Genomic DNA, 18,298 nt, shown 5'->3' with positions numbered 1-18,298 from the left:
AGCTCTATCCCATAGTGTCTTACCATACAATTTTCTGGAGTATGAAGCTAGTTCGCTTCCGTAGTAGAATACTGCACGTGTATCAAGTGAAATTAACTAACACAAGAGGCATCAGACAATATTTTACAAGTTCTCCAGGCAAAAAGAAATCACCGGTTTCACAGTTAGTAACGATGACTGTCCAAAAATGAATCTTCTAATGACCAATTGACAAAAGAACTCGAACTGAAAATGACAAATTTTGTACAGATTATTAAAAGAAAATAATATTTACCTGATCGCAATACAAGAAACACATACAAAAAACGAAGTCCAATAATTATGCTCACGGGGAAAATTTCAACACGATAGAGCCTACGGTGTAGCAACATATTTCTGTACGTACAATAAATATAGAAAATGCAGCTTCAATTTCCACTTCTACCAAGAACAACCCCCCCTTCCCCTCCAAGAGTCAACTGTGAAATTCGGCGATATTACACTGACTGATATTTACAATCCCCTGCTCTCACCTGGTCTGCACCCGTCCTTAATCGCTACAAACACCCAGCCTGATTTTAACAATTACTATGATACGTATTGTAGTGGGTCCATAGAGGCACATGTGAGGAAGGGAGAGTATAACCCCGATCTTTGTTTTCATACCACTGACGACAACCTCTATCACCACCAAGAAAGGTCATGTCTAATTTACTTCATAACCACCACCACCACCATCCCATTCTTATGAAAAAATCGGTATTAGTATTCTAGATACAAGATTGTTTCCACGCCCCAGATGCAACTTTGGGAGCTAACTTGCCTGATTTCTCCAGTAATTTTAATACATGCTTCGGTTGAATCCCAACAAAAAACATAAACTACGAGATATTGACGAGAGCAATAATTACTGCAACTATTCCGAGGGTTCGTAAAGAATTTATTCTTAACGTATGGTCCTAAAGTTTTGGGAAAAATTTCACCTGGTCTGATTGAGAAGCAAAATGCCTTTAACAAAGAAGGCCATGGAATTGAAATGTCATCAGTTATTGACATTTAATAAACAAAGCAGAATATTTTGGTTTGTGCTCTGCAAAATGTCTTATAAAATTGATATTCGTCGAGGTGTTTATAATATGGTTGGGCGAATGTCAAAACGAGATATTGTTAATATTTATCGAGATCAAAACATAAGCAAATCGACAATTTATCGCACAATCAGAGAATGTGAAGAAGGGATACCATGTGTTAACTTGCGTAAAAGTGGCCGACCGCGGATTTTGAACCATATAAGAGAGGCAAGACTGATTGAAGCAGCTAAGAACAAAATTGGGGTCTCACAGCGAAAACTGGTCAGAAGATTTCATGTTGGAAAGACTACAGTATACAGGACCCTATCGAGTAACAATATTATCTACCGGAAAAGAAGGAAAGCTCCAAAATACACAGAGGATCAATTTAGAGAGAATTCCGAGATGTTGCCGCGCGTTAAGGCGAGTGCATTTCGTCAACAAGTTGATCGTGATGGACGATGAAAAATATTTTACTTTGTACAACTCTGAGACGAAGGGTAACGATGAGTTTTACACGAACGATTACGAAAATGTACCTGATGAAATAAAATTCAAAAGTAAGAAAAAATTTGAGGACAAAATTTTGGTATGGTGTGCAATTTCTGAGGCTGGCTTTATCTCACAGCCCTACATTGGTGTTGTTCGAGGCGAAGCCTTAAACGCAAATATTTATATTCAAAGATGTCTCTCTAAATTGCTTCAGTTTGTGAATACACTTCATGCAAATGATCAAATAGTCTTTTGGCCAGATCTTGCTTCGTGTCATTACGCGAGGATCACAAGGGACTGGTACGAAACTAACAACATTACCTTTGTACCGAAAGCAGACAATCCCCCCAACCTACCTCAGACTCGTCCAATTGAAGAGTTCTGGGCAATATTAAGTCGGAAAGTCTATAATAACGGATGGGAAGCACAAAATCAGGAACAGTTAAGACGCCGCATATATACAAAAATTAGAGAAATTGACGCCGAGGTCGTCCAAAGGATGATGCAACGTGTCAGGGGAATTATTAGGCAAATCGAAAATAATCGTCCCTTGTCTGTCATTTGAATTTTGATTTATAATAAGGATAGTTAAGTTAAATTGTTGAATAATTTAATCAAAAAATATAAGATTATTGTGGTCAGAGTTATATGCTTTTGAAATTTTTCCCAAAACTTTAGGACCATACGTTAGATGGTCTGAGGAGAGCGAAATATTGCATGGAAATTTCTCTGGAGACTAAAATCATGAAATTTTAGAGATTTTTCCGCAACATTGATACCGACTTATTCATTTGGTAAACGTTGTGCACAAAAAAATCGCATATCAAACTACTTCCCTTCGTTAATATCAAATAAAGTGTAAATGTTTTTGGTAAAAATTTATTTCTAGCTTTCCGCCTCTTATCTGTACTAGAGAACTGAACATTCACTGAGCGACAGGAAAGATGGATCCGTCTTATGTTTATTTCTTGGGCTTTGGCCCATTGATTATTATGAACCATTTTACTGTACATGCAGCGGTTCGGAAGAGTTTTGATGTTGTTTTTCCACTCCACTGTATTAAATTTGTCAACCTGGACGTGCATCGTCTCCACGTTCCTCTTTTTTCTTCCACTTTCCCTTGAATAACTAATCGTATCAACTCATTTTTTCATTTCTTAGTTTATGACCAAAGTAGCTCATTTTACTTTCCTTCATAATGCTGAGTATTTCTTTTTCTTTTTCTACCTTTCTTAATATTTCCGTGTTTGTTAGCTGTTGTACATATCCATTATATTTTTAGTCCTGTCGCCAGGGGGGGTACAACGGCCTCGTTAATTCAGATGGACTTACCCAAATTTTTTTTATGTATTTTGACCCGTAGAACACGAATTTTTTGGGTAACAGTTGATCCGGATGTCGATAAGATTGTTATAGACCAAGAACTTGAGGAATCAAATAACAGCGATTTTTGGCAAAACAAAACAATATTTTGTATTTTTTGGGTCATTTTAAGCAAAAAATATTTCTACAAGTTTTTTAGTAGGATGCACAGTTTTCGAGATAAACGCGGTTGAACTTTCAAAAAATCGAAAAACTGCAATTTTTAAACCCGAATAACTTTTGATTAAAAAATAAAATAGCAATTCTGCTTAGCGCCTTTGAAAGTTCAAGTCAAATTATGTCGGTTTTGATTATTTGCATTGCTAAAAATTTATTGTGTTATTGCTAAACAAAGCTACAAACAACTAGTGCGTGAGTGATGTTTCTATGATTTCTCATTTAAAATCGAACGAGTAGGTAGAATAGGTACTAGTGCAATCAAGACTATTTCTACGTTACATGCGTTAAAACGCATGTAAAAGCACGGGAAACCCTACGTGTTTATAGCTTTGTTAAACAATAAAAAAATAAATTTTTACCAATGCAAATAATCAAAACCGATATAATTTGACTTAAACTTTCAAATGCGGTAAGCAGACTTGCTATTTTATTTTTTAATCAAAAGTTATTCGGGTTCAAAAATTGCAATTTTTCGATTTTTTTAAAGTTCAACCGCGTTTATCTCGAAAACTGTGCATCCTACGAAAAAACTTGTAGAAATATTTTTTACTTAAAATGGCCCAAAAAATACAAAATATTGTTTTGTTTTGCCAAAAATCGCTGTTATTTGATTCCTCAAGTTCTTGGTCTATAACAATCTTATCGACATCCGGATCAACTGTTACCCAAAAAATTCGTGTTCTACGGGTCAAAATACATAAAAAAAACTTGAGTAAGTCCATCTGAATTAACGAGGCCGTTGTACCCCCCCTGGCGACAGGACTATTTTTACATTCTTCGATAACACCACATCTCAAAGATGACAGTCTTTTTTCAGCTGCGTCCGGAACTATCCAGGCTTCAACTCCATATAAAAGGACAGGGAATACGTAGTATCTCGATACTCTAAATCTAATTTCCATTCCCGCTTTTACATTGCATAATTCTGTTTTCATCTCATTGAAAGCGCTTTTAGCCATCTCAAAGAGTGGTTATATTTCTAGGCTGTGGTCCCATTGTTCATTTAGCCCACATTCCAAATAATTGTATCTGGGTATATTCTCTAATGCTTTTCCTTTAACTTAGATTGTCTCGTCTTCAATTTTGTTCGCACTGACAATTATGATTGTTTTTTTGTATTCAGAGCCATTCTACACCTCTCGCAGTACTGCGTAGAGCGATCAACCAAAATTTGCAGCCATTCTCTGCTGTCCGCAAGGAGTATTGTATCGTCCGCATATCTCGGATTATTCACTAGTGTTCCGTTAATTGATATGAAACTCATACAGAAGTAAAAACTTCAAACTGTATTCTGATATAAAATCGTTTATTAAAAACGTATCGTATTAAACGATTTTATACCAGAATACAATTTGAAGTTTTTACTTCTGTATGAGTTTTTTAAACTATGATATACAATACAGCCAACTATTGGGATTTTCTCATTGATTTTATTTTAATTGATATGCTTTCGTTAATGTCTTCTAGTGCCTCTTTAAACATTTCTTCTGAGCACATATTAAAGAGTAGAGGGGATAGTACACAGCTGGTCGTACTCCTCTTCTTATTGAAATCTCTTTAGATTTTGGTTGGTCTACTCGAATTATGGGTTTCTGGTATCAACATAAACTTGTAATGATTCTCACATCTTGATCATCTATTTCCGTGTTCTGTAATATGTTTGCAAGCCTTCTGTGTTGTATTTTGTCGAACGCTTTCTCAAAGTCAACAATACATAATAAATATGAATACATCACAGTTAATATCTTGACAACGTTCTGAGTGTTTGTATGGTAAATAAAGCCACTCTAGTGTCAAATTCTTTTCTAAATCCGTGTCTGTATATTAGGATTTTATTTAAGTAAAACAAAATATTTTAAAAATTATTATATTTACAAATTTATCACATGAGGCAAGATACAAAAGGAAATAAATAAAAATAAATTAAGGGTACAAAATATAATTCCAAGAAGGAGTAGTTAAAAAATAAATAAGGCACGCAGTATGAACATGAAAAATAAATAAACAATAAATAATAATGGAATGATAAAATGACCTAACATTAAGTTGGCAAAAATTTCTAAAAGAGAGAGAATGTACAAAGTTTAATGCCCACTGTGTCTATAAAAAATTAAGAGACTGACTTTCTGTTTAAACATTAAACAGTGTTTATTCAACTTGTATAAATTTTAAGAAAAATAGAGATCTGATTTTCTTTGGGGATCATTAATTAATTTTGAATATTGTATTTAAGAATTTTTAATATTTTGACTTCCAAATCGATTTTAACATAAAAAGTTTCTGATTCAACAGTAACTTTTGACTTAAACTTTTACACGTTAAAAATTGCAATATCTTTTTCATATGATTTCCAAAGAACAATTCAAATCTGAGATGCCATAGAAAAATATTTCGAATAATTACAAAAATCAGTCTCTTACAGATAAAAATCTAATACTTTTTGTTCATATATATCACAATATATAATACAAGACCAATGATTATCCAGCCATTGGTTTATTCAAAAATAATACAAGAAGTTTAGCCCAGATCGCTCTACACCTTATTGCTATTTCTAATATAATGTACAAGCAGTATTGTAACGGCAAAAATATATGACTCTGAGTCTTTACTTAGAACTGACTCATTTAGGTTTGCTCTTTTGCTTAATGGATACGAAACTATATGTTTTTGTAACTCAAAAACGAGAATATTTGACTCAGATAAGTATCAATCATGAAAACCAAGTCAATGTATGTTTCAATGGTTTATGGCTATTGCTGAAGACATGTTATAGCTATAATGATTTAAAAGTCAAAGCTTCACTGTAACTTGACTTGCGACGTAACAACAATCGAACTTGCGACATAACAACAATCGAACTTGCGACATAACAACAATCGATTAGATTAGACCGTAACTCACGCTCTGCTATCATACTTTGACAAACCTCAAAAATAGCAACCTGAACCTGCACTACTCTAGCATATTAAAAGATCATTCCGAATAGTTCGTATAAAAAATAATTTAGATCAAAATAAAAAGCGCTTTAGTCAATAAAAACATTGCTCAAAACAGTTTTCAATATGATTTAAAAAATTAAGAACAGATAGTCCAATTAAATTGCTCGTGCAACAGTTCTAAAGCTAGAATCTCACCGGCTGCGCTATCCTGCGCAACACTGCTCTACGCAGGGCTGCTATGCACTGCTCTGCGTTTGCTGAGCTATTTGTTGGGCGGCGCAGGCTTGGGCGACTAATGGGGAGGACATGTGCACTATTCTGCGCAGCACTGTTCCCATTACGAAGCACTGCGCTGCGCAGCGCTGTTTGTTGTGCGGCGCAGGCTTGAGCGTCTAGTGGAAACGACAAAGTGTGATACGCCTTGCAAATTCCAATAAAAATGAACATTATCAATCTGTTAGGTCAATGCGCGTTCAGTTGGAACTGTGTGTGTAACTGAAGACCATTTTTACTGATTATTGTGTTATTGTCCTATATTTGCGATGACTTTTGCGTGGAATCGTGAAAAAGTTAAGCATACAAAGACAAACTAGAATTATGTGATCCGAAAAGTAATAACTATAGAAAAGAATAGCATTAATATAAAAAATAAGAAACATGATGCATGGGTTTTAATTGCAGACAAGATCACATAGAAGATAATAATAATAGTCTCCCGTTTTATACCGCTCACGTGGCTTTGGGAGTATAGCAGGGTAGTTTGCTATATCTAGGGCCTACGGTATACAAGGAAGGTAACAGGGCCAGTGCTACGCTTCAACCGCCTATTATTACCCCTGGTTTTACCCAAGGTACTCATTTTATTCAGGCTGAGTCGACCTGGGGCCTATAAACATTTTAAAAATGTCTAGTTGTTCTTGCCGGCGGTAGGATTTGAACTCCAGACCACCGGCACGCTAGCCTAGCACACTACCACTCGGCTACGCCGGCCCTCACATAGAAGATAAAAGGTGAAAATGAAAAAGCCAACGGGCACAGCTAAAATGTGCTCATTTTTTGCCATCGTGCTCCCGTAAATAAAAACTGAAAGAGCACGGCGCAGAAAATCTTGACTGGTCGGACCCATTCTTAGTAATATATATTTTTGCTGTACAAAACTAATTTATGTGTATAAACCGTTTTCGTGCAATAAAGTTGAGTAAGCTGGGCTTTAAAAAAATTCGATGAAAACATTTTTTCATATATCGAGTTTTAAGCGTATTTACGTTGTCGACTACTTATAAATGTAAAAATAAATAAATAAATACTTAATCTATATCACAGACGCGTATTAAAATAACAATTCACTAGGGTGTTTTAAGGACACTTTTAAGCGGCAGCACTTGTTTTTCTTTGTCTCATAGTTCTTTTTTTATTCGCGAAATTTCGTCTACGCATTCGTCGAGGATTTAAGTTCTTCTTCCTCAATTGACTTACTTGAGGTCTACGATTGTTAAGTCGAGCTTTTCTCCTTAGAATAATTTTACTTTGTCTAAAGAACTTCTTCATTTTCTTGAAGAGATCATTATCTACGATTTGAGCTTCGGTAAGGTTCATCTGTTTTGGCAAACATTTACCGGAGAGGTTCCGCCGGATGAATCTGATTGGCACAGTCTTGGGTTCCACAGGCTCCAACTTGGGTAACCTATCACTAAATTCGCACATGACGCTCTTCAAATTGACTTCCACTTCTCGGTATATTCGTTTTCTTTCCACGGAATCGAACTTTATTGCCGTTCCTACTGGCACCTTCTGAACCTTTTGGATTAGTTTGGCGATCTCTATCATACTCTCATAAAATATCTGAGTAGCCTGTAACAAAAATAAAACTTTAGATATGGGGTATAATGTATTTAAAATAATTAGTACTGCCTTAAATTAAGTAAAAGATGTTTAGAGAACTTATTGACAAGGAGGCACAATATTTACTTTTAAACATTCCATTAATGCAAAGAAAATATGTCTAGAAAATGTGTAAATATTTTCCTATGTAATAGTCGCTAGGACCTCAACGATTAACAGAGTTGTTATCTGACTATTTACTAGTTCAGAAACTTATTGAGGATTGCCAAGAGAAACCAAACACTATAATGACTATAGATTGATCAGTTTGATCATAAATGATAGATCGTACAAGAATCGTATTCAAAAAGTGTGAAGCGGATATTATGAATAGACAGTTTGGCCTTCGTGATGGCTTTGAAACAAGAGAAACTCTGTATAATTTCACACCACTGTTGCTCAAAAACGTTGAGAACAACAAAATACATTTACGTCGCTTTTATAGACTATGAGAAAGCTTTCGACATAGTTAAGCATAACGTTGTTATGGAATGTCTAAAGCGAAAAGGACAAAAAAGAATGATACTAACAGTAAGAAATCTCTATTGGAATTAACAAGATGTGGTCATATCAGATGGAAATAAAACTGCATGACATGTAAGCAAAGAGAAGTGACACAAGGCTGTGCAATTTCACCACTACTGTGTAGTATACATTCACCAGAATTATTTATACAAGGATTTGAAAACTGCACAGAAGGAATCAAGGTAAATGAGAAAGATTATGCGACGCTACTAAACATAATTTGCGAAAATATGGAATAGTTTGGTATAACAATAAGCATAAAGGAAACAAATACCATGGGTATAAGTAAGAGGGGTAAATTCATAAATCGGATTCGAAAAAAAAATGAAGATATTAAACAAGTGGACAAAGTAAAATACCAACGAGTTTTGTAAGATCCGAAAAAAAAGCAACCAAGAGCAGGTCTGGAGAAAATTTCTAAGTAACCAAAGACTCAATCTGCAAATCCAATATCACAGAACACAAAAAGATACAGGGAACTAACTTTTGATCATCATTAAAAAAAGAAGAACAACATAATACATATTTAGGACACATTCTTATAAATGAAAACTACAAGTTATTGCAACTAATTATGAAGGGTAAAATCGAAGGTAAACGGGGTCCTCGTAGACAATAAATATGCTGGACATTGCTGAATGACAAAAAATCACGAGTGGACTGAATTAAAGACACAGAAACTTTTAAGAAAAGCCGGAGATAGAATGGGTACTAGATAAAAGATTTTTGACCAAACTCCGAATAATATTCTAAAAATTATCAACTTACCAGAGACAGATTAGCGTTGTTCATCCTTTGGAGTACAGGATTAACTCTGGGACAATTTCTATTTGGGGGGTGTTCAGCAACCTGGAAAATAATAGAATTTGATTATTACTTTTATTCATAATTACTTTTTACAATATTCATAATTGTATCATTACTTTTATTCATACAGTAATTTGTATATTTAAAGAAAAATAAAAAATTACACGTTATACCTATCAGCAACTATAATATTAAAAGATGTCGGATATTTGTGGATATTCATAAAATCAGTAATTTGAAGAAGAATTGTGCATATCTATTGTTCCCTTGTTTAATAACATTATATTATATTATAAATACTGATAATAAATATTTGGTTAAAATGAACAAAATTAAAATCGGACAAATTTCATGGTGGCATCGGACGAATTTCATGGTTACTTTTTATCTCTAAAATAAATTCGGACCAATTTCATGGTGTCCTAAAATGAATCGGACGAATTTTATTTCGCCGTTTAATAAAATTGTTGTAACTTGTAGGGAAACCATCAGATCGGCAGCCCACCAAATTATTAAAGAACAACGGGGTTGCCATATTTTACTACTTAATCAGATAATTAAATAAATAATATTCTTCATAAACTTGAGATAATTTTTGATACTATTTTATTGCGCAATTTAAAAAAATCTTAATTGTATCAATATTTTAACCAATGGTCTCTTTTATAACAACAAAACTAACATAAACCGTCGATAAACTTTTTCTACTCTGTAAAGAAAATTACTTTCAATAATCTTTTCTAGCAAATACCGCAATAATGATAGTTGTAATGATGGCAATAAAAGGAATTTAACCTTAATTAATACAGGTCGGTAAAGTTTCAGGGAACAGCTAATCGCTGGATTTCCTAGAATACCTGAGCATATCAAAATCAACAGCATCTGAAGTAGATAGATGAACATTCTACATAAAAAGTTGTGCTGATCTTATTCAATTGCTAAAAGACAATAATTGCTAATACCCGTTCCAAGATTATAAAAAGTTGACTTAGTCTTTAAATTTTTCAATGTTTTTAGTAGTGGTTAGGTTTAAAAGCGCATACAAATTTATTTGCGAATGAAATTTTAATGTTGTTCTGAAGCTTTTTCCTTGTGGCATTTTTATAATCAACTATTTTCAATGAGAAATAAGCCACAATTTTATCAAACAAATGATTTTATTAACGCTTCGACGCCAAAGTCGGGTGTCGTTGTCAAAATACAAAATAATACTAAATTAAACAAAAATGTTGTTGCTTAGTAAAGAATTCTTCTAATAATTTATTTAATCTGACTCATTAATATCGGCAATTCAGACATGTATTATACATTTTAAAGTAGAAGACTTTAAAAATGATATTGCCAATATTGATGAGTTGCTTTCCTGGGACGACTTTACTCAAAGATAGTTCATTTGATTACATGAAATCAACCCAACTCAAGAATATCCGCCACAAAAAATCATAGCATGTGATCTGTCTTTAAAAAGACAAATGCAACAGTGGCAATAAAATTCTAGCGCTAGAGACTCCATAGTAAATCACGAGGGAAAACCAGGAAAAACCTATTCCGACATCGTAAGTATTTGGGCATACATTTAGTTTACTCTCAAATCTAATACCAAATTCTCAAATTCTAATACGGATATTGTTGAGTTGGATTGATTTCATGTAATCAAATGAACTATCTTTTAGTAAAGTCGTCCCAGGAACGCAACTCATCAATATTGGCAATATCATCTTCTCTTTTAAAATGTATAATACATGTCTGAATTGCCGATATAAATGAGTCAGATTAAATAAATTATTAGAAGAATTTTTTACTAAGCAACAACATTTTTGTTTAATTTAGTATTATTTTGTATTTTGACGACACCCGACTTGAGCGTTGAAACGTTAATAAAATCATTTTTTTGGTAAAATTGTGGCTTATTTCCCATTGAAAATAATTGATTATGAAATTTTAATGTACTTTTTAGACTAATTTTCTTTTTTTATATATAAAATGTGACTTAAGTTTGTATAATAATAAGTTACACTGTTAAGTTTATATAATGTAACTTAAGTTTGACTAATAATAACGGGAAAGTATAAATTTAAGAAGTAACCAAGTTCTACCACCTACGAGTAACAACAGGAAAAAGTAGCAAAGACAGAATACAGGAGAGAATACAAGGGTAATCAAGCTTTTGGAAGGAATAAGCAATTAGATCCAAAAACATCAGCAGACAAACAAAAATCAGTATAAATCAGTAAAAATGGTACACATTTTTATTTTGTTTTTCGTATTACTCCGTAGAGTAACCAGGTGCATTTTTCAGTTAGAACTTTGCCGGCTGCAGACGGGGGATGTGAATTGCAAGGTGTAGAATTCCTTCCCTTTCGTCTTCACTGCAGCATCCACATGACTTGCAAATTATAGAAGTCTTGGAGGTGTTACCATGAAAATGTACCAATAAGTTTTCAATTTAAAAATCTTTTAGTGATTTTTAATATTTTTCAATATTATTAATTTACTATTAGGATTGAAAACTTGCTTCGTCTTTCGTCTAAAAATCAGTATGTATAAGACACTGATCAGTCCATTTATCACGTATGCAATGGAAACCACGTCATTGACAAAAAACATAAGAAGAAGATCTAAGAATAGGAAAAAGAAAAATAATGAAATCAATATTGTGACCAAAAAGAACAAGCGACGGAGAAACAAAAATGAAGACCAATAAAGAAATTGAACAAGAAATGGGAGGAGAGAACATGGCAAGATACATAAAAGCAATACGACTACAATGGGCAGGTCACCTAATGAGAAGAGCGTCCACAGAAATGATAAAAAGAATCACGCACTGGACACCCCTGGGACCAAGAAAAAGGGGCAGACCCAGGATAAGATAGTGAAACCAGATAGAGGAAGACATAAAAATGATGAAAATAAAAGACTGGAAGACAAGATGCAGAAACAGAAAAGATTGGAAATACATAACCAACGCTGAAAAGACACAACTAGATCTATAAAAAATAAATCAAACAGGAATAATCCCCCTGGAAAAAAGGATTACTATATGCGCCGGCTTTGCCATAATACACTAGGATTGAAGGGCTGTAATTATGATGGTGATGACTTTAGTTTACAAATAAATAATAATGATATTAAGGTTTTCTGCAATAACTAGATGGCAACTGTACTTGGTGCTTTATTTCGTGTAATTTTTATTTCAATCTCAAAATAAAAAAGATATACTCACAGAGGGATATATTGCTTTTAAGTCTTTAAATACTGGATTGTCGATAAGTTTAATAAATATTCTAAGTTGGTTCTCAGCCGGACTTCTGCCATGCCTAAGCTGAACTGTTTGTACTCCACATGGATTCGTCCACCATTGGTTTCCTCTAGGAGCAGCCATTGCTCCCGATAAAAGCGCCGCTACGCTCAGGAGGAAGGTACAGTGGTTATCTATAACAAAAACAACTGTTAGTATTGTATTATACGAGGACAGTCAGAAAAGTGTATGTGGAAAGCTTAATTATCCAGCTAAGTATGTCTAGACCAGTGAGTACCTACCAAATTTTTTTTGCAAAAATCAATTTTGTAGAAAATAAAAACGTTTTCCTGGTAGCAAAGTGAAAATGCCAAAGAAGGTGCGACATGTCATTAAAAAAGATAACTATAACAACCTCAAAGCTAAACAAAGATTACAGGAAGCATATTTTTGAAGTAGAATTACATTTGTATGATCGAAGAAACATTTTCCCAAATACTATGCAAAGTTATGTCTATTTATATCGCACATTTTTATATAGAATGTGTTTGAAAATATTGTTGCTGTAAGAATTAACAATGTCTTCAAGGAAAGCGAAATGTGGGAAGACGAAGGGCTTCAGACCTTGAGGGAAGGATTTGAATGCAGTAATGCAGAACTATTTAGAGTGGCAGTCAACAGAGGCTGAATAGCCATGATCATTTCCAACCTTAGATGAAGATGAAACTTGAAGAAGAGAAGTTATGGTTTTTTATGACATGGAGTACCTACTCTGAATGACTTAAGTTCTGTTTTTAGTTTCTGTTCTTTTTTAGTAATATAATAATATGAAATATATTAGGGGCCGGTTGTTCGAAAGCTAATCAACAATGATCATTATCAAATATTTAATTACTGTCACCAACTGTCAATGTTAACTTTGTTTGGGTTGCTGAAAACATAATATGAAATTACTTAATCAATTATGTTAATAATTGTTATGTTAATTGATTAACTAATCTCATAATTTTAATCAATTATGTTTTCAGCAACCCAATAAAAGTTGACATTGACAGTTTTGGTGACAGTAATTAAATATTTGATAGTGATCATTGTTGATTAGCGTTCGAACAACCGGCCCTTAATGTATACTATCTAAATTGCTGTTATCTAAATCACAAATCTAAACGAACATCAAAATTGTAACAACCCGTTAAATTCTTGGTATCTAAGGTTCGTAATGCAGAGCAATGATTTAAGGATTAGGTGGAAGGAAACAGGTATTAAGGATAGGAATGAACTGAAGCTGATTCGAGGATATGCCAAGACTCACGGGGTTGCAGATTCATTGATGATCAGGAATGTAGAGCAACATTGGACCTATGTAGAGTGTAATAGATAAAATCAGAAAAAAAAACGAATTTGTTATTGTGAGACAGTTCCCAACAGTCCAATGAAATTAAAAACGAAAATTCTATCAATTTGTCATCTATTATGTGTTGGATTGAATATTCGTCAGCTAAGAACCTAAGAATAGGTTTATTAGAAGTGTAGATATAACACAACTTAAAGTCAATATGGGAGAACAAAAATGTACAGATGATCGGTGCATATTGAAGACTAAAGAAGAGCTAGTGAGTTATGGTTAGGAAAGACATGTCTGAAAAGAGGATCAATATTGGTATGACATATAATTTACTACCTATATTTATTATACAGAGAGACTCTGTAATTTGGAATAAATTCAATATCTCAAATACTAATTGTTTTTTTGAAAAATGCTCAGACCCGTCGATTAGTATTTCAAATTGTCCTTTTTGACATACAATAATAATGTATACAGGGTGTCCCAATTTCGAGATATGACGTCATCGTTGATTTTCTTAAATGGCAACACTGTCATTTTGATAGCAATTTTAATAGGGTGTGTAAAGTTATACACAACTGCAAAATATCAAATTTTTATTTTCTACCATTTACAAGATAATAGAAAATAACAAAGTTATATCTGTAATTTGGAATAAATTCAACAATTAAAATACTAATTGTTTTTTTTTAATGGTCAGACCCGTCGATTAGTATTTCAAATTGTCATTTTTGACATACAATAATAATGTATACATGGTGTTCCAATTTAGAGATATGACGTCATCGTTGATTTTCTTAAATTGCAACACTGTCATTTTGATAGCTATTTTGATAGGGTGTGTAAAATTATACACAACTGCAAAATTTCAAATTTTTATTCCCTACCATTTACAAGATAATAAAAAATAAAATTATGAACAACAAGTAATCAAATAATAATTGAATTTATTTATTTCAAATAAGCAAATGCTAATAAAGTTGCCCATTGACAATTTGACAATAATTGAGGGCAAAATTATGAGTATTTATTGCTTAATTGAAATAATTAAATTCAATTATTATTCGATTACTTGTTTTTCATAACTTTGTTATTTTTTATTATCTTGTAAATGGTAGGGAACAAAAATTTGAAATTTTGCAGTTGTGTATAACTTTATACACCCTATCAAAATAGCTATCAAAATGACAGTGTTGTCATTTAAGAAAATCAATGATGACCTCATATCTTTAAATTGGGACACCCTGTATACATTATTATTGTATGTCAAAAATGACAATTTGAAATACTAATCGACGGATCTGAGCATTAAAAAAAACAATTAGTATTTTAATTATTGAATTATACCAAATTGCAGACATAACTTTGATATTTTCTATTACATATCTTGTAAATGGTGGAGAATAAAAATTTGATATTTTGCAGTTGTGTATAACTTTACAATTAGAAAATATTATTACCTGGGAACTGTGATTAATGAAAACAACGACAACTCTGAAGAAATCAAGATCAGAATAGAAAAAGCTAGAGCTACTTTTACCAAAATGAAAACAGTTTTATGCGGAAGAGAGCTAAGTTTAAATCTTAAAATTCGCCTGATGAGATGTTACGTGCTGTCAGTTCTTTTCTAGGGAATGGAAGCTTGGACACTGAAAAAGATCGATACAAGGAAAATAGAAGCATTCGAGATGTGGATGTACCGCAGGATACTGAGAATATCGTGGACAGAGAGAGTGACAAAAATGGAAGTGTTGCGAAGGATGCAGAAAGAAAAAGAACTTGCGCTTACTATTAAAAAGAGCAAACTGCAATACTTGGGACATATAATGAGGGGACAAAAGTACCAGCTACTACAATTAATTATTCAGGGAAAAATAATAGGTAAAAGATCCATTGGCAGAAGAAAACATTCATGGTTGAAGAATTTAAGAGATTGGTACAAGTGCAGCAGCTGCCAATTATTTAGATCTACGGTATCAAAAATACGCATAGCCTTGATGATAGCCAAACTTCGGAACGAGGACGGCACCTGAAGAAGAAGAAGATAACTTTACACACCCTATGAAAATAGCTTTCAAAATGACAGTGTCGCCATTTAATAAAATCTACGATGACGTCATATCTCTAAATTGGGACACCCTGTATACATTATTATTGTATGTCAAAAAAGACAATTTAAAATACTAATCGACGGGTCTGAGCATTTTTCAAAAAAACAATTAATATTTGAGATATTGAATTTATTCCAAATTACAGACTCTCTCTGTATACTAAATTGACTATAACCACACATGTATAAAAAATAGCAGTATAAACGATACTTGCGCAAAATAAAATAAACGATGTCAATATTTGGCAACAGTTACAAAGACTTGTTAAGACGTGTCAAAATCTAAAAATCTTCCTTTCAATTACGGCATTCCACTTATAAAAAGAAGGATTACCAACCCTACGGTAAAATCTCGGCTTTAAAGGTTTAAATCTGCTTTTGAAAGAAACAATATTCAAATACGTAAAAATTACCGACCAGATTTTATTACCTCAAAATCTGCGGTACTTAACCGTAAAAATCTTATTGATAACAGGATAGAGATAATTTTGCTACCATAAATATTTCCGTTCTATCAGAGTACAAAGGTATACACCTGAGTCTCTTTTACGATCCCAATAACAATGAGATTTTCCAATCTCAGGTAGTTAAACATGAATCGAAAATACCGAGGCCTTTTTCAGTTATTTCTGTTATTACTCAAGTTTCGGCAAGTCAAGATGTTAACAGTAGCTTGTGTTTTGAGTCAGGTGATAACGTTACATCAAATTTTGTACTTACGGAACGTAAATTATACAGTCTTTAAAGGAGTAGAGTAAAAACAGACAACATTTTTTCTCCAATACTCGAAAACTATAAATTAATAATTATTGAAAATATCTATAATGGAATATATCTATTATAATCTTGGAAAATATATTATAAGGTGTCCCAAAAGTAGGGGAACGGTAGAATATTTCACGAACTCAACATCGGATCGAAAAACTGAAAAATGCGTGTTTAATATTTTTCAAAAATCTATCGAATGACACTAAATACGACCCCCACTCCACCCCTTGGAGATGGGGTGGGGGTAATTTTAAAATCTTAAATGGAAACCACTAGTTTTTATTGTATATTTGGATTCCTTACGTAAAAGTAAGCAACTTTTATTTGAAACATTTTGTCAAATTGTGGATAGGTGGCGCTATAATCGGACAAAACGATTTTTAGTGATACTAAAGGTAAATTATAGAAACGGTCTAATATCTCGAGACTAGAAATACACTTCCAAATAAAAAACCAAAAAATACGCGTTTAATATTTTTCAAAAACCCCGAATGACACCAAATACGACCCCCACTCGACACCCTGGAGGTGGGGTGAGGGGTAACTCTAAAATATTAAATAGGAACTCCCGTTTTTTATTGCTGTATTGGATTCCTCATAAAATAATAAGTAACATTTATTCGAACCATTTTTTAGATCCTAAAGTCTAAAAATTCTATCGTTGGAGTCAAGTTTCCAGTGACCACCTGAATTCGGGCCTCCTAAAATTGGCAAGGCAGACTAACAATGAATAAGGCAGACTAGGGAGAATCTAAGATTGCGAATTTGATTGCAAATTAGTAAAATATCAGGTAAAAAGTAAATATTATATCCAGATTTGTATTCGGAACGTAATTTTTGTTGTTGTAGATACATATAATTTAATTTTTGTATTTAAAAACTTCATATTTTAATATTTGCTAAGGGTCTTGTTAAAATGATACAAAGTGCACAATAAGCAGTCATGCCAACTGAAGAAATAAGGAATTAAAAAAATTATCGACTAGAAATATTTATGAGCAATAAGAAAGATAAAATAACAAACATTAAAAAGTTTAAAATGCAAATTAAGGGCACAGGCGCAAAACGTCTTCTGTCAAAATGTTCAATGTGTTTTAATACATTTGTTCTGTTCGAATCCTGAAAAAAAAAATAAAACAGAATGAAAGATTACATTATTACCGAGGGCCAAAAGTCCCTGACAACTTCTATAATGTTTGTTTTAATAAGTTACAGGGGTGAAAAAGAAGAGAAAATTTAGTGTGATTTTTAATTTTAAATATCACATTCAAAAGAAACCTTTTGTGTATTCTAAGGAACTTTCGGCCCTCGGTGATAATCTTTCATTCTGCGTTGAAATTTTTCGAAAATACTTATTAGTTTTCCCAGGATTCGAAAAAAAAACGAATATATTTAAAACACATTGAACATTTTGACAGGCGAGATTTTGCGCATATGCCCTTAATAAAGAATATTATCAGCTAGAAGAAGCCAAATAAGAAAATGCGAAAATAGCCAGTAACACTAAATAAAGAATAAACATCTACTCTACAAGTAATGTAAGTGATACACTAATGACAAGGGAATACTAGTGTGCTATAAATAATTTTATTTTGACTA

At 32.9% G+C, this 18,298-nt stretch overlaps 1 protein-coding gene across 3 annotated transcripts in view; it reads right to left on the bottom strand.

Moving 5' to 3' along the window:
* Window positions 1–4,974: 4,974 nt before the first annotated feature.
* The window catches only part of LOC114327328 (uncharacterized), a 29,136-nt gene continuing 15,812 nt past the window's right edge, over window positions 4,975–18,298 (bottom strand). For all 3 annotated transcript variants that reach the window (XM_028275916.2, XM_028275917.2, XM_028275915.2), the window contains exons 2-4: window positions 12,462–12,670; window positions 9,200–9,280; window positions 4,975–7,876 (exon numbers count right to left, since the gene is read on the bottom strand). In XM_028275916.2, the coding sequence (XP_028131717.1) occupies window positions 7,394–7,876; window positions 9,200–9,280; window positions 12,462–12,670 (773 nt within the window). In that variant the 3' untranslated portion in view covers window positions 4,975–7,393. The remainder of the gene's footprint in view (window positions 7,877–9,199; window positions 9,281–12,461; window positions 12,671–18,298) is intronic.

The sequence above is a fragment of the Diabrotica virgifera genome, chromosome 7, assembly GCF_917563875.1.
Source record: "Diabrotica virgifera virgifera chromosome 7, PGI_DIABVI_V3a".
Classification (NCBI taxonomy): Eukaryota; Metazoa; Arthropoda; class Insecta; order Coleoptera; family Chrysomelidae; genus Diabrotica; species Diabrotica virgifera.
Note: the sequence above shows the minus strand (reverse complement) of the source record. Positions and strands in the feature narration are given on the sequence as shown.